At 54.6% G+C, this 24,823-nt stretch overlaps 1 protein-coding gene across 6 annotated transcripts in view; it reads right to left on the bottom strand.

The window, feature by feature from the left end:
- ZNF536 (zinc finger protein 536) overlaps nt 1–24,823 on the bottom strand; it is a 383,307-nt gene that overhangs the window by 196,860 nt on the left and 161,624 nt on the right. For all 6 annotated transcript variants that reach the window (XM_088800388.1, XM_074314979.2, XM_088800385.1 and 3 more), the window contains one exon: nt 5,007–7,175. In XM_088800388.1, the coding sequence (XP_088656514.1) occupies nt 5,007–7,173 (2,167 nt within the window). In that variant the 5' untranslated portion in view covers nt 7,174–7,175. The remainder of the gene's footprint in view (nt 1–5,006; nt 7,176–24,823) is intronic.

Below are 24,823 nucleotides of genomic sequence, written 5' to 3'. Positions count from 1 at the left end.
AGGAGTAGGTGTCCAGCCCCCAGGACAGGGAGGTGTGACTCAGCGTCCGAGGGCTTCTCTAGCCCAGTTCCAGCAACAGGACCCAGTGTGCAGGTGCCACAGGCCCAGGGGAAGGTGACAGACCCTCCCCAGGAGTCAGCCCCCAACCCCACGTCTGCCAGGGCCCAGCCTGGGCACACGGGCCCAGCAGCCTCCCTGTGTACCAACGCGGCGGCCGCCTGCACACACTTCCAGGCCGGGACGAAGAGCGGCTTATGGCACTGGGTTTTAACAGCTGAACTTTTAAAAAGTGCAGCTTTTCCTCTCACTGAACCAGCAGCTCCCAGATCAGGGGGTGGGGGCATGAGCCGGGAGGGGGGCAGGAAAAGGGAGCCTTCCACGGGCGTTTGATTTGCAGGGAACTTCAGACCATTATCTGCTCGAAAGGTCCCTCTGGGAAATGAAATACTCTTCCTCGTTTGTCACCCCAAGTTTACTAATTTCAAGTTACTGATTTCATCTTTAAGGGAATGATTTGTTTTCCTTTCCTTTTTCTGTTTCATAAAAATGAAGGAGTCTATCTATAGGGGACACAGAACCGCAGTGACAGACTGGGTAACAAATTCTAAGTGCATTTGTAAATGGGATTATTGTCTTCCAAAATTGTGCTCAGCCAAGAGATTAGCTGCCACAGCCCCCGCCTGGGGGGCGGGGGGGGCGTCCCCTGGTCCTTTTAGTCCCCTGCCTGGAGGCGCAAGGTGCTTGGACAGGACCAGCCTGACCAGAGGAGAAGCCTGCGAGGCAGGTTTTCCTGGAAGGGCCTGGAAACTCTCCCTTCCAGCTTCCTGTGCTGAGTCTGGGCTGGGCAGCGCCCCTCCTGCAGCCAGCCCCCTGTTGCTGCAGCCATCCCCGAGCTCCAGTATAAAGTTTGGCTTTTGCTGCAGGAAGCAGCTGGGCCAAGCAACCAGCGAATGATAATGACCTCAGAAATCTGCTGTTCGCTCGGCAACAATAGGGTGCTCAGTCTACTGGAAAATTGTGTTCATCAGCTAACTCTGCTCAGTTACTAATTGACATTGCCAAATATTTTAAGAACAATTGGAATGCACAAGCAAAAAAAGAAAAAAAATGAAGATCTTAATCCTCAGACTTAAATTTTTTCTTCTTCCTTTTCTTCCCCCCTCCCCCACTTGTGGATGCCTGCATGTGTTTGTGTGGGGTGGGCTGTGATTACCACTGGGGGGGGGGGCAGGGAGGAGGGTCCCTGTGAGGAGGACGGAGAAGAAAGAACACAGAGCGTGTCACTACCAGCTGATGCACATGCAGGACCTGGACGCAGGAGGCCAGGGGGTTAAGGTCAGAGGCCCAGTCCAGGACGGAGACCCCGCATTTCAGGAGTGCAGCTCAGGCAGCAACAGGAGAGCGCAGGGCTGCGAGCCCCACTGATCAAACCAGGCCTGAACCCTCAGACTATGACATCAGCAGTAACAGAGTTAAGGGCGTTTTCTCCGTGCGTCGCTCCCTGGCTACCCATTGATCGTGGAACTTGGCCGACTTTATTTAATGAACAGAGGGTCAACGCGTTCACTTACCCCTTTCCCACCATCAACACTTCAATTAGCCCCTCTCCCAAATTACAGGACTGCAGAAGGTAAGTGCCCTGCTGGATATAATGAACAGTGTCGTTTCTTAGTACATTAAGTTTTAATTATTCCGAGCGAACTGGAAAGAATCAGAACTTTGGTCGTCGGATCCCAGCAGAGTGTCAGCTGAGGTTTGAGGGAGAGACGCAGAGATCAACGCCATCAGAGCGTCTGCATGCGAGCCAGAAACGAGGGAGCTCCAAACAGCCGCCCGCTTTCTAAATGTCATAAAAGAGTAACATTTATAAGCTGCTGCTTCCAAATCGTCTTCCCTTGCATTGTACATGGAGGCAGAAATGACCTCCACTACCGTGTGAAATCGCTGGTAAGTCAAATAAACAACAGCAACAAAACAAAGGGGAAAGATGAGGACGTGGTCTGTGCGACTAGTTTTGTCCATTTTCTGTTAGAAAATATGACTCTCAATTTGTCAAAGGTCCTAGTTTGCGCAGTTGATTTGAAGCTTGGTTCTCAGCAGTTTGGGGCCAAGAACAAACGCGTTTTCTGGTTCACTGGAACCATTTTCACATGCTCACTGATTCAAACATTCTTTTGCTCACATAACAAACAGCTGCATCCCACATTAGCCTAGCCAGTGACAGTCGCCCATCTCGGCAATAACTGTTTGATTGCAAACTTGACCCCTTCTTCGACTCGGTCTGAGCAAGACATTTTTAAACAGCCACTCGGTTCCCAATCCTCCTTTGCAAAGAATTACATCAGATAACAAAGGACGCCTCTGCCACTCATTGTAAGCCTTCTTCTGCAGATCGGTTCTAAGAGGCTCTCTGTAAAAAGGGTTTTTATGATGAATTCACAACTACTATCATGTTAAGAGCAGCGATTTATAAAGAAGAATTCATTGGTTAAGATCTGAAAAAATAGTTTCTCAGGCCCTACTGACCCAGTTTCCAACAAAAAAAGAATCAAGTGATGCAAATTAAGTTTTGCGACATTGTTATGCCGTCTGAGAAATTTGTAAAACCGTGTTTTGCAGTCATTTCTTAATAGAAGCCTTAATAAGTACTTCTTTCTTTACTTAAGGGCTTAAAGATTTTTTTCCTCCCCTTCAACCTGCAGGTTTCTCTCTACCAGGTAATAACAAAATACCTATTGTGTCAAAATTTTTTATTTAAATGCTTATTTTAATCGCACTTTGTACAAGTCATACTTGTTGGAAATAGAGGGAAGGCTACCCAGATTTGGTTAAAGGTCCTAATCCCAGGAAAGCCTCAGTGCCCCAGCCTGCAGCTGACTTGGGCTCTATGTTGGTATGCCATCCATTTTCTTACTTAGCCAGAAAATTATGAAAGGGTCTAATTTGAATATGAAGAAAACAAAGAAGTCAACCAGAAATGAAAGAATCAGTCTTCACAATTGTAAAATACTTCAATGGGGGAAATAGAAGTGAGAAGATGACCACAACTCGAGTGAAATTCTCCTTTGAGTCCTAAGCCCCCTTGGTTCTTTTAAGCAGAATGGGTGTTTTCAACAGAGTATTTAGACACGGAAACAACAGAGACAGGACTAGCATAAGGCTATCACTTGGCCAGAAGGTGAGAGAAACATGGAAAACGTGTCATCAGTGAGCTGAGCATTTGCTGTCGCATATTCTGCTGAGACCTCTGCATTTCCTCAGGTCTGGGAGAGGGGTGGACATCTGTCAAGGCTACCTCCACATCACCCCAAAACTTGGGCCAGCCGCTTTGCTCTCTGCTTTCTGCTCCTTAAAGGTCCCCAATCCAAAACATCGAGACGACACTTCCCAGAAGAGGGGACCTCTTCACGGGAGGCCGGAAATAGTCCCTGGTGACAGTGGGACGCCTGGCACTTGGCTGCCTCGGCACAGAGGTCCGTTTTCACAGTTGTAGCTGTCAGGCGGTGAAACTTGAAAACCCTGCCCTGGCATCTAGTCTGCTCCATGGAGCGGCCACTCCCGGCAGTGCGGCCTCCCCTCCCTCCAAGGCACTCAGGGTCCTCTTGGACTCTCCGAGTGTCTCACCAAAAATAAATCACACACGAGTGTAGGGCTCCAGAGCAGACAGTGTGTTTCATGGGTACTGAAGCAGCGCGGTATTAAGTGCTATTGGAATCTCTGGAATGTGCAGTTCACATTCATGTGTGTTAACAATTCTTTACTGGTTTGTAATCAGCCGGCAGGCTACCACTTTATTTTAGCACTAATTTTGTCCTGGAAGAGGGTGGACTGACGCATGACAATAACAACAGAACGAAACTGGCATCCGCTTAGTAACTGCAGCCGTGGACTGCCTCCAATATGGAAATATTTATCGAAACCCAGAAGGGGGGAAAAAAGGAGAAGAAAAAACTTTTTAAAAATGACCCTCCACAGTGAGCTGCCACCTCCTTAACAGTGAGCGACGCAGCCTCGAGGTGCCTCAAACCGCCTTTCATTTTGCAGCCTTAATGGCTGATTGCAGAAATCAATGTTGCCGTTAGTAACCGGGCATTTGTTATGGCATGACTTCCTCTGTTAGGCTGCAGAATGATTACAGCATTAGCGAGATGCTTTCTTTACAAGGGGCTAGAGATACAACTTTCAATTTAGTATCCATTAGTCCGGGGCCCTGGGAACACAGGTGGAGGGGACCGCTTACCTGCTGTTAAGTAGCAACTGAAATTTAGCCATCCTAGAATCGTGCGGGTTTTTTTGTTTTGTTTTGTTTTGTTTTTTCTTCAAACTGGGCCAGGAAGCTTCAGCATTTCACAGACATTTTGATGACAGATTTTCTGCTTTGCTATTTTAGACCCCCAAGCTGTATCACCCATGGAACACAGTACAATTTAAGACATGCAGTCGTGCATCTGTGTTTCAAACCTCAGTGCTTTCCCAAAGTGGCAAAGGAGGGTGGCATGGTTCTTCAGGTCAGAGGAACCTGGCAGGTGAGCCACACTACAATTTTGGAAGGACACAGGTTTGGTCTGGGGAGTGAGATGGGGAGTCCAAAGGAGAGAATTACGGGAATCTACTCGGGGGAAAGATGGCGACGGTCTCAACTTTCACGTTCACGTCCAGGACGAAGCAGAATGCCAGCTCCCAAGTCTGGACAGGAGGGTACGGCGAACGGGGTCAGGGCATGAAGTGGGGCGGGCAGACAACTGCCGGGGGAGGGTAGGCCACATCCCACTGGCCATCTCTACCACACGGGGGAGGAGGGTCAGCTGGCTCTCCTGGTAGCCAGTATTGACGCCAAGGCCAAAGAGGTGAAATGACAGGGCAGAAAGGCAAGGTCCACACCTGCCATCGAGCCCCATGAGCTCGGACCTGACTCTGCAGAGCAGCAAAGGCCCGCGCAGAACCAGGCACCTGGGCAGGAGGCCCTGATGCCAGCTGCTCCTCCCCCAGCCGCCCTGGCAACCTACCTGAGGAGGATGGCGAGGAAGGGTGCGGGCTGTCCTCCTGGGCACTCCCGGTCTGGGAGAGCCCTCCGCCAACCCCACTCTCCTCGGTGACGTTCGAAGAGCCCGGCGTGGTAGAGCGGCTCACCGACTGGGACTCCTGGTCACTCCCCGAGCCGCGCCGCTCGTCCAGGCCCACCTGCAGCCCGTCCTCGTCCCCCTTGCGGTCCCGCTTGTGGACGCGGGAGTGCACGACCACCTGGTGGTAGGTGCGGAACACGCGGCCGCAGTCGGGGCACTCGGTGGGCTTCTCCTTCACGCTCCCCGGGCCCTGCAGGTTATAGTCAAGTGCCTGGTGGAGCCCGTGTGACAGAAAGTCCCGGCCACCTTCCAGAGGGTCCAGCTTGGTTGGCAGGTCCCTCTGGGCGCCCACCTTCGTGCTGTGACCCAAGTCCGCAGGCACCTTCTGCTTGGAGCCGTCTGCTCCCACGAGCATGTACTCCCGCTTCTCCTTGTCAAACATGACGCTGGCGTTCGCCAGGGGGTCTTCCTGGCCGCGCTGGAGCTGGTGTCCCTTAGACAAGAAGCCGTGGTCCACGGCCATGCCCCTGGCCATGAGCTGCCAAGCCTGGTAGCTGTTCACGGGGTCCATCTCGGCAGCTTTGGCAGCGGCCTGCAACCGCTCGATGCAGCTGGACTTCAGCGGTGGCACCAGGTTGAGGCAGCCCAGGAGGGAGTGCTTGTCCCCCTCGGGGATGCCGTGGGCCACGCCGGCGATGGGGGACAGCAGCTTCCCCAGGACCTCCTTGTCCTTCCCGGGCAGCTCCCCCTTGCCGTAGAGCTGGCTGGGCTCGCTCAGGCCGGCTTTGTCTGGGGCCAGGAAGCCGCCCTGCAGGCAGGACAGGTACCTGGAGTACAGGTTGGCGTGCGCCTCCTGGGCCATGGCGCCCAAGGCCACGGGCACCTCGGCGTCACTGGGGGACTTGCTCTTGGCCGACAGCTTGTTAAGGTGCACCTTCATGTGGTTCTTGAGGAACCAGGGCTCCTTGAAGCGCCGGCCGCAGATCTGGCAGCAGTGCTCGAAAGAGTCCTTGTGCTTCCGCATGTGGCCCTTGAGGAACCACGCCTGGCTGAACACCTGGCCGCACACCTCGCAGCGGAACTCGCTGGCCGCCTGCTCGCCGCCGCCGCCGGGGCCCTGGCCTTGCGCGGACTCGGCCGTGATGTGCGCCTTCTCCACGTGGCCGATGAGCTCCTCCTCCTGCGAGGCGGCGAAGTCGCACAGCGTGCACTTGTAGGGCTTGTGCAGGATGCGGACGTGGCGCTCCCGCTCCTCGCGCTTCCTGAACTTGCCCTTGCAGAAGGTGCAGCGGAAGCCGGCGGCCGGGGCCGCGGCGTCGTCCTGCGCGCTGGGCGGCCTGGGCGCCGGCGCCGGGTGGGCCGGGTCCGCGCCGTGGCCGGGGGGCGGCGCCGCGTGGCCGGCGGCGGGCGGCGCGGGCGGCGCGGGCGGCGCGGGCTTCAGGTCGGGCCGCGGCTGCAGCAGGCCGCCCTTCAGCTGCTTGTCGCGCAGGATGGCGCGCTCCTCCAGCTCGTGCAGCAGGCGGTTCTCCTCGCGCACGCGCCCGCGCCCCTTGCCCAGGTTGCCCAGCTTGTGGGTGCGCAGGTGGATCTTGAGGTTGCCCTTCTGCGCCGCCCGGTGGTCGCAGTAGGGGCACTTGAAGGGCTTCTCGCCGGTGTGCGTGCGCATGTGCAGGGACAGGATGCTGTTGAAGCGGAAGCGCTTGCCGCACAGCGGGCACGGGTACTTCCGGTTCTTGCGCGCGTCGTCCTCGATGTCGCTCATTTGCGACATGATGCCCAGGTTCTGCCCGTTGAGGAACTGCTGCAAGTCCACGCGGCCGTTCAGGCCGGTGTCCGCGTCCCGGCCCAGCTGGCTGGCCAGCAGCGCCATCGGGCTGCCCACGGGCTGGCCGCCCAGGGACACGCGGGCCTTCTCGTCGAGGGGCGCGGGGGCCGGGTCCTCGGGGCCGGGCCGCGGGTGCAGCTCGGGGAAGGCATGGCCGAGCTGGGAGGTGACCTGGTGCAGCTTGTGGCTCATGGCATACTGGCCGTTGAGGACGGGGCCGCTCAGCCGGGGCTCCGCTTCCGGCGCCGCCGCGGACACGCCAAGGCACAGGCTGGCTTCCTCCATCCCTGAAACGGAGAGAGAGTTCAGAGCTGTGCCCGCACCGTGGCTCAGGGAGGCGCCAGCCTCAGCTGGCGAGGGGTTTGCATTTCGGGCCTTACCTACACGTAATAATGCTAAGGAATCACAGTGGAAAACAATCATAAAAAAATGAATTATTAAATGCCAATTACGCATTGTGGCATCAGTCCCCCAATTTGTGTTGGCGATAGATTGTCCTCCTTGTGTTTTCTATTAACCAACTGCGATTCTTCACTCACATTGAAATCATGAATGTTTTACCACTGTCAACACCTAATAACCAATCAAGGGTCCACCTGACAAACTCTCCCTCCTGGCCCCTGGGGGCACCTGGCCCCTGGGGGCACCTGCACCTGTTGGTTCAGTTCAAAGTTGGCCTTGGAGCAGAACGGCTTTAACGGAAACACCAAACAGACTCACTTGGAGCTTTTGTTTTCAGTTCCCACGTTCAATACATTCACCAGTCTGAGATGAAAGAGATTATTTTACGTTTTGGCCAAAAAAAAAAACAAACAAAAACCCAATGGCATGATATTTACTGATACACAATAAAACAAGATAATGTTTGGGGGGAAAAGAAAGTAAAGGACAGGCTTTAGAACAATAAAAGGGATTTTGCTTTAGTCAACAAAAAGTGCAGTAATATCTCATTAAGCTGATTAGTATGCTGCTAAGACAGTACTAGGTGCTGTAACACATGATTATAATCATAAAAATCCTTCAGTGTTTGCAAGGAAGCATTAACGAGGTATATTAAATTTTAAGGAGACTGCAAGTAGCGGCTTTGCAAACCTTAGAGATTAAGATTTAACCCTTATGTTACGAAACACAGTTATTTTGTCATTTGGTAACTGTGCCCATCAAAAGAAGTATAAATTATCTCAGTGGACTGTTGAGACTGTTCAAATTCGGGTGGGGGTACAGACTTAGCCACAGAAAGGGCTCTCCCTGTCATTCAACTGGCCTGATACCTGAGGCTGGGGCCATGACTGGGCTGGAGGAGATCTGTTAAAGAACTAGATAAAAACCAATTAAAATCCAGGGAAGATGCCATAGGAAGTCTCACCAAGTTTCAGTGTTTTTAATAACTTTCCCAATATACAGTAATGAGTACAAATTGTACCTGCAGAATGTGCTTTGCAGAAAATTAGAACCCAAAGCTGTTTGTTAAACACTAACACTCAAAGCTGGTCTGTATAATTGTCTCTATCCTCACTGTCCCCTCTCCAGCCTGTACAGAACAGCAAAGCCAGATTGTTCAGGCCAGGGCGAAGGGAATAGCCCTTCCACATCAGAGCACGTGGGGAGTTCAGCTCTGAAAGGCACTGAACCCATGCCTGGGCCCTCCTGTTTCCAGAGCTGTCGTCTACCCGAAGGAGCCCAGCTTCACTTCCTGCCCCTGGAACCGTTTTTGAACATCTATCATCTTCGTATCCCAATGTTTGGATGTGTTAGCCAGCCAGATGGTCCAGGAGCACCGCTTAACCCCAGCCAGGACGGATTCCTGGGCCAAGCAATTCCCCAGGGCGACCTGTGGGGACAGAGCTCAACTGTGGAGGAGGCACCTTTAGCCCTGGCAGGGGCTGCCGTCTGCTGGGCTTCCCACCAGGCAGACTGCGTGGCATGGAGGGTCTCCAACAGGAGGCCTGACCTCCTGGGCAAGAGGACGGGCCTAGGAGTCCACCTTGCAAGGAAGAGGAAGAAAAAGACACAGATGTTTATTTCCAGGAGGGAGAGAAATTGCAACCATGGTGCAGGGCCGTGTCCGTGACTGATGACAGGGATGACGGCACACGCACAGGCACGTGGTCACGTGCAGTAAAAGGCTTCCAAGTCGCCATCTTTCCTTTTCGTTTCTGGTGGCAGTCAAATCAATTAAAAAAAAAGAAAAGACCCATTTTGGAGACTGGTCGGAAGGAGTAATTTCTCACGAAGATTCTTGTATTCACTCAGTAAACTTCCTGAGTTCCCACTGTGTGTCAGCCCCTGTCCTTGGCACTTGAAGACACGCTGGTGGACAAGACTGGCCAGCCCCAGCACTCATGGCACCCACTGGCCAGCACGGAGGAGCAGGCCCAGGGTGCAGAAGTTACCGGGACAGAACTGGCACCTGGAGGGCGCCAGGCAGGGACTCCAGCAGCCCCCAGGGTGTGTCTGCAGCCCTTTCGCCCCCTTCAGGCCCCATCCAGCTGTGCTGGCTCCTCTCCTGAGCAAATACGGATCATGACTGTGAAGCCACTTGGGAGGGATCAGAACTCCACCCAACCGCTCTGGGGAAGTTTGGGTCGTCCAAAGCCAAGATGGCTGTCCCACTTCCAAAGGCTGCCCAGTTGGCCTGCTCAGAGACATGAATCCAGGAAGACGGGCTATTTTCAGGTTGCTGCTGGTGAGCTGACGCCAATTCAGCAGGAGGGAGAGGACGCTGAATGTGCAACCCAGCAAGACTGCAAATCAGGTTGGATGGGGCATCAAGGTGCAGGCCATCCACTTCCCCCAGTCATGCTGGGCAACTAACAGCTCAACTTGTCAAATAAGGAATGTGGGGAGTTGTCAAGTTAGGTTTGAGTATGGAATTCTTTTATTATTAATTTTTTTTTTTTCAATCAACAAAGCTTTTTAAGAACCCCTTTAAGTCTTCAGGTGCCATTGCTGAACACAGAATGTTCTGGAATGTGCAAAGGCAAGTCAGCTACTCCTCCTCACACAGGTCTCAGCTCCCAAAGCCCCTTCTCAAAGGCCCTCTGTCCCCACCTTGTCTGAGGCTGAGGCCCCCAGCCGCTCTCTGAAACATCCCCTTACGTTTTTCTTCATAGTACTTGCAACCAAGGGAAACTTTCGTGTTGGTCCTTCCACAGTCACACTTCTTTTCCATGTGGGCAGGATCGTGTCTGCCTTGGTCACAGATACAGTCTCAGGGCCCGGGGCAGAGCTGGCTCATTGTAGGTTTAAAATTTGCTGACTGAATGGGTGAATGAACGAACGGACACTAGAAACACAGCCTCGTGGCAGAGCCACTCTCACACCAACCTCATGGGCCCCACACTCGGCTTCGCTCAAGTCTATGAACACCCACAATCAGAATTCATCCGAGTCGGAGGGTCTCTGGCTACCCCCCAGAACCTGGGGTCCTGAAACGGCCAAGGGAGACCTGCCCCCACCATCAGCGCTTTCACTCTACCTGCCCGTGATCACCAGCCCAGGCCTGGACCACCACTGACAGCCCAGCTGCTGGGCACTAGGCGACAGAGAGCAACTATTCCTGTTAGAACTTGAGCAGCACCACCAGACCCACAGGAGAACCCGGCGTTTCGGCAGAGCTGGCAGTTCACTGGGAGACACTGCGGGATCACGGCCTCCACCCTCCAGTGAGCTGGGGCGAAGGCTGAGCCCAGCCCCGCTGTGCGGCAGGGCCGCAGCAGACCATCACCTCAGACTCCTCTGTGACACCCGCCACCACAGTTCCCCGAGAAGGTACAGGCGCTCGATGGGCCATCCTACCCAGTGCTGGCCACCAGACTCAGCAAGAAAGGAGGCGGGCGTTCTTGGAAAGAGCTTGGGGTGACGGGTGTGCTGTGCCTGGGCCAAGGCAGCCGAGGCAGGACAAGCTGGGCCCCGGCCCGGCCTGGGACTCACAGAACCTGGGTCGGCCCTAACTCCTCCAGCCCCGACACCTCACCCAGCCACCTCTTGTCTCAGTCGATCAGTAAATATTTGCCGGGGCCTTCTGCGAACCTGCCCTCAAGGGCCCCTGGCTCCAAGGGCCAGCAAGAGCAAGGCCACCAATAAAGGGAAGAGATGGGAAGGTTCCCAAGAGGCTGCATCCAGAGTTGAGAGAAATGAGAAACCACTGCAGCTGTGTGTGTGTACACACGTGTGCACATGGAGGGGTCTCTGCTGGGGGAGGGCGGAGGCCTAACTGGCAGCACTCTAGAACCTATATAAACACTACACCGGGAAGCTAAGGGATCATTTAGCCTACTGTTAGGACCAGACCCCACTGCAGCCCTGAGAGCAGCTGGGGGGCGGGGGGTGGGTGCCGCCTGCAGGCCCCCCACTCAGATAGGTGTCCGAACGCCTTCCCTCCAGCCCTCAGGGAGTAAGCACAGGGAGGAAGCGTTCCCTCTGGACCACACTGCTCCTTCATGGGCCATACTGAATGCCTGTCCGTGTCACTGGCAGGGCCTCCGTGTCCGGCCAAGCAAGGCGGACAGCCACATGGACACACAGCACTGCCCGCACGGTCACTAGTAAGGACTGGAGAGCACTCTACGGCATGAGCACAACCCATTTCTCACGCCCGCGCCCTGGCTCTGGACCCCAGGACCTGTGACCCAGCAGCTGAGAGACCCGCATGGAGAAGCCATGAGCCCACTGGGCAGCCAGGACCTTCTGAGTAACGTGCGCAGTGACTCATCTACCCTCTCACCCAGGTAGGAAGGCCCTCAGCACAAGGAAAAGCAGTAAAGAAACTACTGCCCAAGGCACAGCTCACTGGCCTCCGGCTCCGGCCTCGGCCCAGAGCAGAGCAGACGCCCCAGGATCCCTGGCTGACTGACACGTGCAGGATTCACGGAACTAGAACGGCGGCCAGATGTGCTCGCCAAAGCTGGACAGTCAGAGGCCACTGCAAACTGTCACACCTGGGGCACCTTCCCTCCGACAGGGACCACCCCAACATTCCTCCCAGCTCTGAGCTCTCCTGAGCCCGGGGGTTGTGGGGGGGCCCCACTGACCCCCAACACCACTGTCACTGCTGGGCCTGAGTCCCAGCCGCCACCGTGTGAACACAGGCAGGGGTTCCCCAAAAGCGCCTGGGGCCGGGGGCTTTCTTCCTGAGCTGCGCAGTTTCACACTTCCTGGCGAGGGTGTTCTCAGCATGTGAAACCCACCATTGGGTGCTCAGCTTGTCAAACTGTGTTGTCTCCCCATCCCATCCTTGCAGGAAGCCTGAGCCTTTCAGCCGCCCTGAATGGTGCTGGTGCATATTCTGCTGCTGCACTTCTGCCTGAAGACTGTTTCCTGGGATGCCAACGACAAAAGTTTTCACTTAACTCTTCCAATAGAGAACCTAATTGTATCTCTCACTCAGAATGAAATTTAAAACTATCAGGAAACTAGAAATGCCAGCTGCTATGAGTCTAAATAAATTTTACACAAAAGTTTGATTTTGCTAGCACAGAAAAGAAAGAGTAATCTTATGAATAGTCAAAAAAATACAGATCTTGCCAGTCAGAGTTTTATCCTTACACCATGACAAAGAAAAGTTGGGAAATAAAATGATTTTCAAAAGAACCATTTCAACTGGAGTTTTGAAATGAAATGTTGTCTAGCCAAGCACAAGTAAACGTCCCCTTTGTATCAACGTGGATGAGGGTGTTGCTTTAGAACCTCACAGAAGCCCCACAACACCCCTCGCTGGGCCAGGGGAGGGGCTGGGATATAACAAGGGCTCCAAAGTGGGCCTCACCCAAAATCACGTCACGGTGGGCAGACCCCCTTCCTGGGCGCACACAGGACCCCTGGCCCTTCTCCACAACCCACCTTGCTTTCTCACACTCAGGTGAGCTGTAATGAAGACAGCTTCATATAGAATACAATGGCTTCTTATTAAATACTGTTTTTCCAATTGTTGTAGCTCAAACTGTTTAACTAAGGCTGTTATAAGCATAATACAGCCCTGTTCTGAAGTACAGAACACCAACTACTGAACCTTTTCAGGGTCATTAAACAGCTGTAAACATTATTACAAAAATAAACCAGAGATTTCATGCTTTTACATTTTGGCCTAGAGCTTGCTATGCTGAGCAAGTACATTTTCTCATCTCTTACAATCAATGCTGGTGACATTTGGGCATGCAGACAAATTACATCACAGATATCACTGAGGTGGGCAGGGTACTGCCAGGTGATTAACAGATAAACAGGAGGGGAGCACGGACGACCTGTACGGTTTTGACTGATGTGCAAACGATGCTATGAGACAAGGCCAGAAATGGTTAAATCCTCGCTGAATTAACAAAAGCACAATATTCAAACCAGGCAGCGGACTACTGCGACTGTGTAACCAGGAGAGTCCAGTTGGAGAGCATGCACAAATCCCCAAATTTCCCCTAGCAGGCGGAGTCATGGCCAAAGCCACGGCCCTGGCTGCCGTGATGGTGAGCAGGACTCAGCCGCTGGCTCCGCCCCTGGTCCCGCGGAGCTCCAGGCACCTTCCATGTTGGTGAGATGAGAGATGCAGGACTTGGAAGAAGAAAAAGGAATAAAAAATATCCTCTCTTTGAAGACTTTGGATGACTTCCCACTTCTCAAAGGCTAAGGGTCTGTCTAGCATGTTGGCTTTCAGAGTCTGGGGGGAAACCGTGGGCCAGAACTGCAAGCAGGTAGGTAATGAGCACGTCGGCTGGGCCAGGAAGCCCCCCAGAGGGCTCTCCCAGCCCCCTTGTAGGGTAGAGAGCCTTCAGGTCTGAGATCCTGGCTCCCTGTCTACCCACACCTCGCAAAGCCAGGCAAACACGTGCTGGGGATGGAATTAGAACAACCCAGCGGGGTGGGGGGTGGCTGTGAAGCCCACTGATGTGTCAGGGAGAGCAAGCTCTCAAAAGAAAAAACAAACACAGTAACTGTCATCATCTCCTCTTGCTCCCCCTCCTCCTTCCCTGTCTCCGTCGTCCCCATCTTCTCCGTCTCAGGCATCACCGTCATCTTCATCACCGTCGTCATCAGTGCCTGTCCTCCTCTTCCTCACAGCACCCAGTGCCAACCGTGCCGGGATGTCAGTCATTGCCTCATGGAGCCTTGTGGCAGCTGCCCCACTGTCCCTATACTCGAGCTTAGGAAGCGGAGGCACAGAAAACGTGCGTCCCACCAGGCCACACAGCTAGGAAGCCCAAGCGGGCACGCCGTGAGCAGGCTGGCTGGGGATGCCCGTGGCGTGTTCAGACTTGCTGGCTGGGTTCTGACAGGTGCCAGCTCCTTCATTTGTGAAATGTATGCAAACAAAGGAAACCACAGCTCCTGGGCAAGCTCAAAGGCGGCCAAGGAGAAGTGGAAACAGGCAGTACATTCCAGAGAAAGCGTCTCCAGGGGCTGGCATGGGTGCCATGGGTGTGGGAGGGGCACTGTAGAGCTGGACAGGTGACAAATTGGTTCCTTAGTGGCTGGGGGAGAGGGCCACACAAAAATGTACTTATATTATCTTGCTTTGTTAACAGCCCTGAGGGCTGATATAATGTTTCATGTTCACCTACACTGTGTCAGATGGGCTATTTCCCCAACTAGACTACGGTAACAGGAAGAGGACACGTGGTGATCCATAAACACACACCCAGTGGCAGCCCTTCCACTGGTGTGTCTATCTGACCTTGGGCACCTGCCAGAGCCTCGGTTTCTTTATCTCTACAATGGGCTGATAGTAGCTGTCATACACACATCACGGGCTTTTGAGAAGGCGAATGGGATTGTGGGTGAGAAACGTGACTTACATGCAGAGGCTGTGCCTATGTAGGAGCCGAGCACAGTGGTCAGCGGAGCATTCTGGGTGCAGAAAGAACCTGGCTCTGGGAGGGGAGGAAACGCCAGAGGTAAAAGACAGAACTGAAGCACATAACGTGCTTCACCACCACTAATCGGGCCAGCTTCACTGGTGCATCTGGGCTCGTGTCAGCCAAGACCATGTCCTGATGCCTCTGTGTGGCAGGGAGTGGGGCCAACCTAGAGATGTACACACAAGGCCAGATTCTCGCCTTTGAAAGCTGACTCAGGGGCGGGGAGATAGACGGACCCACAAAGACAACCAATGGGAGTCAAGTGCTGAAGTGGAGGAACCAGCATGTGCAGTGGGGCAGGCGTTCTGGGGAGAGACGGGAACACCAGTGAGCTTCAGGCCTGGGAAGGGGCCCGCCTCGGCTCAGCCTTGAGGACGCCACTAGGCAGGCAGGAAAGGAAGCGTGCGGGGCACAGAGGGCTCGGCATGCGCACAATGAGGACTAAGCACGGAACGTTCCGGGACAGGAGGCAACACGGGGGAAGCAGTGGGCCAGGCACACACTTAGATGTCAATCCGTGGAGCATGGAGTTTAGATCTGGGGTGAAATAGGCTCCAGAAGCTTCTTGGTGTCATAGCCTGACATGCTCAAGGTGTGATCAAAAACTACGGTGAATGTTTAAATAAAATAAAAAAATTATGCATTGCCACTAATCCCCCTCAGAATACTCCCCCTCACTTAGAACACACTTATCCCATCGTTCCTGCCACTTTCTGAAGCAGTCCTGGAAGTCCTCTTTCGTGAGTGTCTTTAGCTGCGCTGTCATGGCTGCCTCGATGTCCTGAATTGATTCAAAACGTTTACCTTTCATGGTCATTTTGAATTTGGGGGAAGAGCCAGAAGCCACATGGAGCCAGATCCGGTGAATAAGGTGGATGAGGACACGCCGTAATGTTTTTATTTGACAGAAATTGCCGTATACCAGAAGCAATGTGTGACATGGAGCCTTTCCGTTATGATCACAAAATACGGTGAATGCTGCTGCCAAGTGCCATCCAACGGAAAGGCAGGGATCTTCAATATGGGAAGTGGCATGTTGAACCTTAGTCACAGTGTGTGACAAGTTTCAACTTGTTCAGTGCAGTCAGTCAGGTGTGAGCTATGGTTGAGAGAAGGTGTGTTTTACATCGTGCCGTAAATCATCCTCCATCATGACAATGCTCCGTGTCACATATCACATCTGGTTTATGGTAATTTCTGTCAAAAACATTATGGTGTGTCCTCATCACCTTATTCACCGGATTTGGCACCATGTGACTTCTGGCTCTTCCCCAAAGTCAAAATGATTCAGGACATCGAGGCAGCTGTAACAGCACAACTAAAGACACTCACGAAAGAGGACTCCAGAACTGCTTCAGAAAGTTGCAAGAACGATGAGATAAGTGTGTTCTAAGTGAGGGGGAGTATTTTGAGGGGGTGAATGGCAATGTGTCTTTTACTGTAATAAATTATTCTATTTAAACACTCACCACAGTTTTTGATCACACCTTGCATGCCTCACACCACTGCTGTGCCATATTAGCGCTTTTCCATCTAATGTGGATCAGAGACAATGGAGAAAAATAAAGGGGAAAATAAACTCCGGACCACAGACCCAACGTGGGAGATAGAAGTCGTAGCCCTTATGAGAGCCCCCTGCATGAGAGAGAAGAGGCACCCGGAGTTTGGAACACGGTACTGGTCTCCCCTTTCCTCTCTGTAACAGCAAAACAGTGGCAGGAGGACTATCCCCAAGTCTCCCGGCAGTCAGTCCACCCCCAGCCTTCCACATGTGCGCCCACGTCCATCCTCCAGGCTCCATCCTGTGTCACTGACTCCAGGAAACCTTCCTGGGTTTGCCCCAGGCTGGAGGTGATCACTCGGCCCCCAGAGCCCCCAGACACGTTCACGCAGCTGCCTCTGCTGGAGCTCGGTGACAGCGGCCATCGTATGAGCCCCACCTGGAGCTCCCGGAGGACCAGGCTGTCGGCATGATGGTCCTGGGAGCTAGTGACGGGCAAGTGCAGAAGAGGGTGGTGGCCAGAGCACCCCAACAATGGACAGCATTTGGTGGGCAACAGCCCAGCCCTGCCCCCCACAGAATCCAGGCCTGAAATGGTGCTTCCACTTCTCCCAGGTGGGATGGTTTGGGAAGGAAATGGTCCCCTCATTCTCTGTAACTGATTTATCTGAACTGTGTCCACCCCATCACGGAAAACAACAAAAGCTATATTTACAGAGGGAGCCAAAAAAATTTATACATGTTTTAAGAAAGGAAAAAACTATTAAAATTGTAATACTCAATATATACTGATAACAAAAGATGAATACAAGTCACGTTTGACGTCTGCAATGACAAGAGGTGCTCAAAGTGTTTCCCATCAGCGTCCAGACACTTCTGATTACGGCGACCTGCTGCTTGAGCATAGATAACATCTCTTAAAATGTGTGTACATTTTTTGGCACCCCCAGTACATATATGCTTTTAATGAATGACCTACCTCTAAAATGCTATCGCAAAACCGAGAAAAATACCAGCAGTTGTCATGTAGTAGACTGATTATTTCTCTCGCGCTGGCTCTCTCTCCCTTTTTAAACAGACTTCGTCCTGGCAGGAACTTAGGTGTTTAATCCCCTATTAACCTGCGTTGGCTCCCTGCTCAGCCTCAGCACACAGCCACCGGCCTAGAACAAAATGGGGAACCCGGCCCCCACAGAACCCCTGCAGCCCCTTCCTCCCAGAGGACAGCAGCGGCCAGGGGTCAGGCGCCCAGCCCCACCTCAGCACCCTTTCACCCCTGACTAGAGCTGTTTGCATCTGAGCATTTCTGGACTATGATATCATGTCAAACGTTTGTTTTCATGTCACAGAAGTCTCAGATTGGATTCGGTGCAAAACTAAATATAACTTAGGAGGAAGAGTGATCGAAGAGAGAGCCTGATCCTGAACTATTCACAGACATCGGCACAGGGAGGGTTGTTCACAGGGGCACCTGTGGAAGACACAGGGTCAGATGCACATCAACTCATAAGGACACACTCACTCACTGGCGAGCAAAAGCCCAGGCGCACAGTAGGGACTCTGCTGCCTGCAGCCATTGTGCTCAGGCCAACAGGGGTCCCCAGTCCAGCGTCTCCAGCTCCTGTGCAGGTCACCAGGCTGAAGCAGACGGGCCTCTCCCAGGAGAGGAGGGAAGACTGGCCCATGAGCCCCCGACCAGAGTGGCAGGAACACCGCCGCAGCCAGGCCCCGTTCACAGACACAGGGCGGCTGGGAGCCGCTGTCCCGGCCACTGTTGTCACCGCCACGTGCAGATGGACTCCAGGGACAGAAGCAATTTCCAACTTGACCAGGAAGGAAAGGGGACAAAGACAGACTCTCCACTGACGTGCCTGAGGAGGGAGCGTCCTCCGGTCACTTGTGTAAACCTGTCAGTACCTGGAGAGAGGACCCCTCTCTCAGGGGGCCCATGGGGGGACTCGGTGCCCTCCTGTGTGTTTCACTCTCTCTTCTGCAGGCCTCCCTGCTCCCTGTGCCCTGTTAGCTGATGACAGAGTACATGCACCACCAAACCCCAGGCCAGACTGTGTTGCCTCCTGTCTGTCCCCTTCCCGCACAGTGGCTTCACACTGGGCCAGGCTGGGCTGTGTGCTTGTCCAGAAGCTCCGTGAGGTGGGACCATGACCATCGGCCTCACTGGGGTGTCCCCAGCACTGCCACGGAGCCAGGCAGAGGATGCACTCAGTCAACATTTGCTGAATGAATGAACAAAGGAGCAGCGAATGAGTGAATGACTGAATGAGGAAAGTAATGAATAAAGGACCAGACAGACCAAAGAACAAATGTGCCAGGCCTGGTACACAGCGTCCATCTCGGGGAGGAAGGGGACACCCAGGGCAAGAGGACTCGGCCCACAGGCCACGCCTGGGCCACCAGGGCACCTGCTCTCTGACAAGTGTGCGCCACAGAGACTTAGCTCAAACACCACCCCGTCCACGCAGCTCTGCCCCATCGCCCACCCTCCTCCTCCCCAGAAGGAGCTAATCCCTGTCCACGTCATAGTGGGCTATCTGGGTCCCTGTCTCATGGCCCAACACCCTTGTCCGGGACCTCAAGGGACCCCCCATCTCTGACCAAAGCCCAGTGCTTTGCACATGACAAATTCTGGATGAAGGGGTTCCAAGGCCCTCAACCTTCCCTTTAGAAACCCCTCTCCTTTGGACTCCCCTGCTTCCTTCAGTATACTCACACTTGCGCATGCAAACATTCATTCACTCATTCATTCATTCACTCACTCCTGACTATCTGTGTGTGCACAGTGGCTGGCTCCACAGAGAGCAAAATCAGAAACATCTGCCCTCCCAGGACTCACCTGAAACAGCAGCCACAGGCGTGACCACCTCTGGGCACCATTCACTCGCAGGCGGGTCAGGGCACTGGGAGCTCTGTGCCGACAATGCCTGTGTTTTTCCACTGCCTCTGACTGCCCGGAGCAGGGGAGGCCTGGGGGCATCTGCTGCCAGGACGACACTGCCACTCCCTCCACGCCCTTCCCCGGTGCTCCACGCTGAAGCTGGGCCGACGCCTCCCTCCTGTCTTCCCAAAATCCCGCCATAGTCAGGTACATGGGGGCCCACAGAGCAGGACAGAAGGCCCCCTCCCCTACGCCCGGAACAGCGCCCCCACGCCAGGCCTCAGGAGCGCCTGTACAATGAATGGCCCCTCCGTAGGGCGGGGTGCTGGCCTGCTCTGCCAGCGGGCACCTGCCTGCCATGTGGCGGGGCATCCCGGACAAGGGCGCCCTACCTGTACCTACAGCAGGTGGCCTGGCTCCTGCCTGTTAGCTCCTGCATCCCTGGAACCACACCTGTACCTCCGGGGCCCAGCCCTGCTCTGAGTCACAGCTGCCCGTCTGCACACCGAGGTGACCGGCCAGGCTGGCCACTGCCTCATGCCTCAGTGTCCTCCTGCCCCGATTTACGCCTGCATGACCCACCTGACATGGCGGGAGCTCCCAGCCAGGCCCCGAGCCCGAACCATCACAATGGCCCCCGCAGCCCATCAATCCCACTTCCCACCACTCTCCTCCACCTGCCCCCCGACAACCTGGGGACACTTCTCCACCTGTGAATGAGATGTATACATGGTCCTCTCTATGCAGACTGTGGTACTGAGGGTGGCAAAGCTGGAGAAACCTCCCAGGTCATGTAGTTCGAGTCACGGCGAACGGCTGCAGCCCGGCATCCCTGATGCTGAACATGGGATGAGTTACCATGAAGCAGTTAGTATCCCTCTTCTTATAAGGGAGGGAATGCCAGCAGCCAGCGGGTGGTCCCCCTACCTGGACAGGCTGTGCTTTATCGTCACGATCGTCACACCAGCGCCTCCCACCCTCAGGTCAGGGGGCAGCAGGTATTTCCTAAGGGAGACTTCCCAGAAGCCCCGGGCACTCTCCAGCTCCCAGGCCTGGGGAGCAGGCACTATGGGCACAGCTGTGCCCACCATCTAGAAGTGACTGGTCCACCGCCGGGGCTACTGTTACCCCCCGGGCTCCCAGGGCAGGCTCTGTTCCGGGACCCTATGACAAATGAAAAGATGGCTGCCACCACCAGAAGGTGAACTGTGTCTTATTCCAGAAGAATGGAAGGCCCGTGAGCTCCAGGGGACATGTCCTCAGTTACGCATCTGTGATGTGGGGGCAATACCGAGGTCGCTGGGAGGACTGAACGGACACACACGTGTGGGGTGCTGGAAGCCACGCCTGGCACCGAGTGGGCAATCTGCAAAGGTTTCTGCTGCCCCCTCTTCTCTTCTGCGACGACAGTGACCCGCTGTGTGTCACCACTCCCCGTCCTGGTCCATCAGCTTTCAAAAGTCTCCCCGAGGTCCCACCTCACAAGCCCCATGGGGTAGTCAAGAGGTTAATCACCTCACCTTTTTTTATTTTAAAGCATTTGCAGTTAATGTGGAAAAGCTGTACACCCCCATCTGAAGTCTGGACAAAAGGTATGCGAACAGGAAATTCACAGAAGAGAAGAAATTTGGCTAATGACCACAAAAATGTCACTCCTAATTAGAAAGCAAAAAGACTCAGATTGAAACAATAGCAAGGTTCCATTTAAAACCCTTACATTAAAGACTGCACGGTACCTGAATGTCCTCCGTAGTATCATGGCACACCCACCCTGGGACGTGGGAGGGGGTTAGGTGGCCTTGTTCCAACCACAGCTTCCTTCCAAAGTCAGGTCCCCACAGCTACGACCTGGGGCCCACCGACTGCTGTTTCAAGGAAGCCAGGAGAGCATTCTAGAAAGTGCTTTCACAGGAAAAGGCCCTGGTGCTAGAAGAAAAAGCCTCCACTTTCTGCTTTACCCAGAGAAACCTATTAAAAAACATCCATAGTCCTGCCAAGGATGCCAGTCTGCTGGGCAGCAGGCTGTGTGCTGGGCCCAAGTGACAGGCCCTGTTTACGGAGGGGTGCTATCCCCAAGCAGGTGGCCAGCCTGTGTCTGCTTGCCCTCCCTTGTCCCAAAGGGGGACCGTCATGTAAGTACAACAGGCAAAGATCACAGCCACTGTTCTTTCTGGGCACAAGTAAGAATTCATGCCAAAGGCTTCCACCAAATGGCCCCCGCAGTCCATCAATCCCACTTCCCACCACTCTCCTCCACCTGCCCCCCGACAACCTGGGGACACTTCTCCACCTGTGAATGAGATGTATACATGGTCCTCTCTATGCAGACTGTGGTACTGAGGGTGGCAAAGCTGGAGAAACCTCCCAGGTCATGTAGTTCGAGTCACCTAGTCTGATGTGCCCACTTTATAGATGGGTAAACTGAGGCCAGAAGACAGGTGACCCAGCTGAAGTTACATACAAGTTAGTAGATCTGTGTCTGTGTTTTGCTTCCATTGGTTACCTCTTAAGCACTCAAGAAATGTAGTCAGTGCTAAGTAAATGCTAGTTGGCTAGATGAAACAAGAAACAATGTACAAAGAGATGGACAGTCTGACCAACAAGTTCTGGAATGTTCTTGCCTCTCCATGCTAAGCAGCTAAAGGGGGGCTAGCTGTCACAAAAAGATTCCAACAATATTACCCCCTCCTCCCCTCCCCCCTCCGTGCTGGACCCCAAGCCCACCAGTCTCTGTTTCTCCTAATTCCTTCTCTGATCAGATCATATAAAATTCAACTCTTGATCATATCGTGTCCTGTGTGCACTGACCAAGCCCGGGGTCCCTGAGATGAGGAAGCCATCAGCCTGCTGGCCTGCACCACCCTCCGCACAGCCCAGGACCAGCGCGAGCCGGAAGCCAGTCTCTGCCACCCTCGGGGACAGAAGTCCTCCGGGAGCCCCTGCAGTGGTGGGAGGCTGCAGGGAGGGCATGCAGGACTGAAGGCTCCCCCAAGTGTGTCCTGAGGAAGTGAGAGAGAAGAGCCAAGACGAAGCAGGGCCGGTGCCCCTCATGTAGGAACGCACTTCAGGAGGCAGGAGAGAAGGTCTCTGTTCACCCGCTCACGTGCTTGATTTGCATCAAATTACCTCAGGTTGATGTGATGTAACATGACATCCCCCCATGAAATGCATAAATCAAGGCACCCCATAAATTTAAAGGAACAGAGCTCTTTTCCAGAAGTGGCTAATTACTCATAAACAGCACATATTTCATTGCCATTAAAGTCAGTAGCAGGTTTTTAATGGCCAGAGTGTTTTGTAACACACAGGCCTGTGGAAGCCAAGCGCTACCTGTCTGTAGTTCCCTCGAGTGTTACAAAGACCTCACCACCAAGGTACCACCTCTGGGGAGGCCCCCACAGCCACCCCCCACTGGGGTGTGTGACCAGCCCCCAGCACGACTCTGCTGGGAGGGGAGCCTGGGGCTCAATACAACCCCTGTGGGAAGGGGCTCCCCAAGGACACCACCCCTGCTCGGACTTTCACTGGGATTGGGGACTTCCTGTGCAGTCATGGGGATGGTTTCCTGCTGGCACTGGCTTGGGCACACATCGTCCCTCCATCCACGCCTATCTCAGTCCCTGCACGGGGTTCCCTCTCTGCCTCCTCAGCCCCGGGGTTGGGGTGGGAGGCAGCGGACCTCCAGACCCTGACTGTGGGGTTAACTGAGCCAGGCAGAGTACCACTCCCACTGGCCTCGGTGATAGGTTCACGGCGCAGCACATGACCTGATTCTAGCCACTGAGAGTGAGGGCTGGGGCTTGTCAGGGAGCTACAGATGCCTCAGACACTCTCCAGTGACGGCTGGAGCTTTGGCAGCCATTTTGCCACCAAGAATTTACAGCTGCTGGGGGTAGGGGTGTAGCACCCTGGGTGGGATAAGGCCAGTGGCTGGGAGGCGGCGGAGAGGAGTCAGCTGCTCAGTGACATAATTTGAAGTCCTGGATCAAATGGCATCTGAAGCTAAACTATGTACATACTTTGTAGTCACAGGGGCCAGGACCATCTCCTGGTGCTTTAAGCTGGTTGGGGCTCGATTTCCTGTCTCTTGAAAGCGCAGGAGTTTCAGCTAACAAAAGGCCTCATTCTCCCTTTCAGCCACCTGCCTGCTGCACAGCCTCCTCCTGCCCCAGGACCACGCCAACTCACTCCCATCACTGCTCTCCTGCACGAGCTCATTCACATCCAGACCAGACCACAAGGCTCCATGCCCACCCCAGGGTCCTGGCCACGTGCTCGGGCCCCTCTGGAAGTGCCCAGCATGGAGGCTGCACCTTCCCCGCCTGCCCTGCACACAGACTAAGCGCTCGGGCACCAGGAATGCTTCCCACCCTGCACAGATGCCCCTGCCACGGGCCAAGGATCTGGAACTTCACCCCTGGGTGTTCCCCGTAGGGTTTTTCTGGTTCACCTCAAGGAAAAGGGATTTTAGGGGAGTTTAGTCCCCACCATCCAGACGTCCTCAGGGGTGTGTGGCGTTAACGGGCTACCTCTCAGCAGACAGCCTTCGTACAGGCTGTTCCTTCTGCATCAATCCTCACGTCCCCATCCCCACCCCCACCCTGGGTAACCTTCAATCTACAGCCAGATGTCCTTCCCAGGAGTGTCCCGCAACGGCCCAAGACCCCATACAGGCCCTACTGACCACATTCAGACCCCTGAGTGCTCAGCTGTTGCCCACGCTCGCTGACGAAGGACTGGGGAATGCCAGTGCTGGGTGCTGACAGCTTGCGGCTTACAAAGCACTGCCGCGTCCCCTCTTCCCGCCGCCCACCCCACACTGCAGGGGTGCCGGGCCCCCTTTCACGGTGCAGGGACCAGAGGGCCGGGCTCCAGCGCAGTGCCCTGCTCCACATGCAGCCCTCTGCAGCCCACTGCGTGCATGTGAGAGCGCATGAGGGCACCTGGACACGTGGGGCTGGAAACGGGGCTCCCTGAGCAGGTGGGGCTGGCATTCACTAAGCCTCAGGGGGCCACCAGCAGCTACAATTGCCCCCACTCCCAGCGGGCACACACAGCAAGCAAGGAGGCAGGCCAGCCTGGCAAAGCACCTGACACTGCCTGGAGAATGTGTCACCCAGACCCTGGGAAACTGGTGTGCCTCTTCTTCCAGAGGCCACATGTTCCCTGGCAGGGAGGCTCAGACCGCCGTGCCTGGCTTCCCCTGGGACCCTGTCATGTTACTGCTCCTCTGCCTGGGCACCTGCCCCCACGTCCCTGCTGCCTCTGCAGTGACCACTGACCTGCCCCACACCCCTGCACAGCTGCTGGAGCCCCAGGAGGGAGCCCGGCCCTGTGTGCCCTCTGCACAGGCCGGCAGGCCCTCAGTGGCTGGGGACAGATCGAGTAGGCTCTGCAGTGCCTGTCATCTCACTCCAGAAACCCAGCTGGCCAGAGACCAGCACGTGCAACTTCTGATCTACGAAACTGCTTTTTCACCCCAGCACCCCTGGACTGCACAGGCCCCAGTGCCCAGCGGTGACAGAGAAAAGGGATTTACTTACCACTCACTCACACCTCATTCATTCAACCTGGTGCCAAACAACCACTGGTTCAATTTCTGCCTCCCCCATGGCCATTAACTCTGCAGTGGCAGTGACAATGTCTCCCTCTATTATCACTATTCCCAATGCCCACCTGGGCACCCAGCACTTT

The sequence above is a fragment of the Rhinolophus sinicus genome, chromosome 8 (assembly GCF_057876585.1).
Source record: "Rhinolophus sinicus isolate RSI-liver-muscle chromosome 8, RSI-T2T, whole genome shotgun sequence".
Taxonomy (NCBI): domain Eukaryota; kingdom Metazoa; phylum Chordata; class Mammalia; order Chiroptera; family Rhinolophidae; genus Rhinolophus; species Rhinolophus sinicus.
Note: the sequence above shows the minus strand (reverse complement) of the source record. Positions and strands in the feature narration are given on the sequence as shown.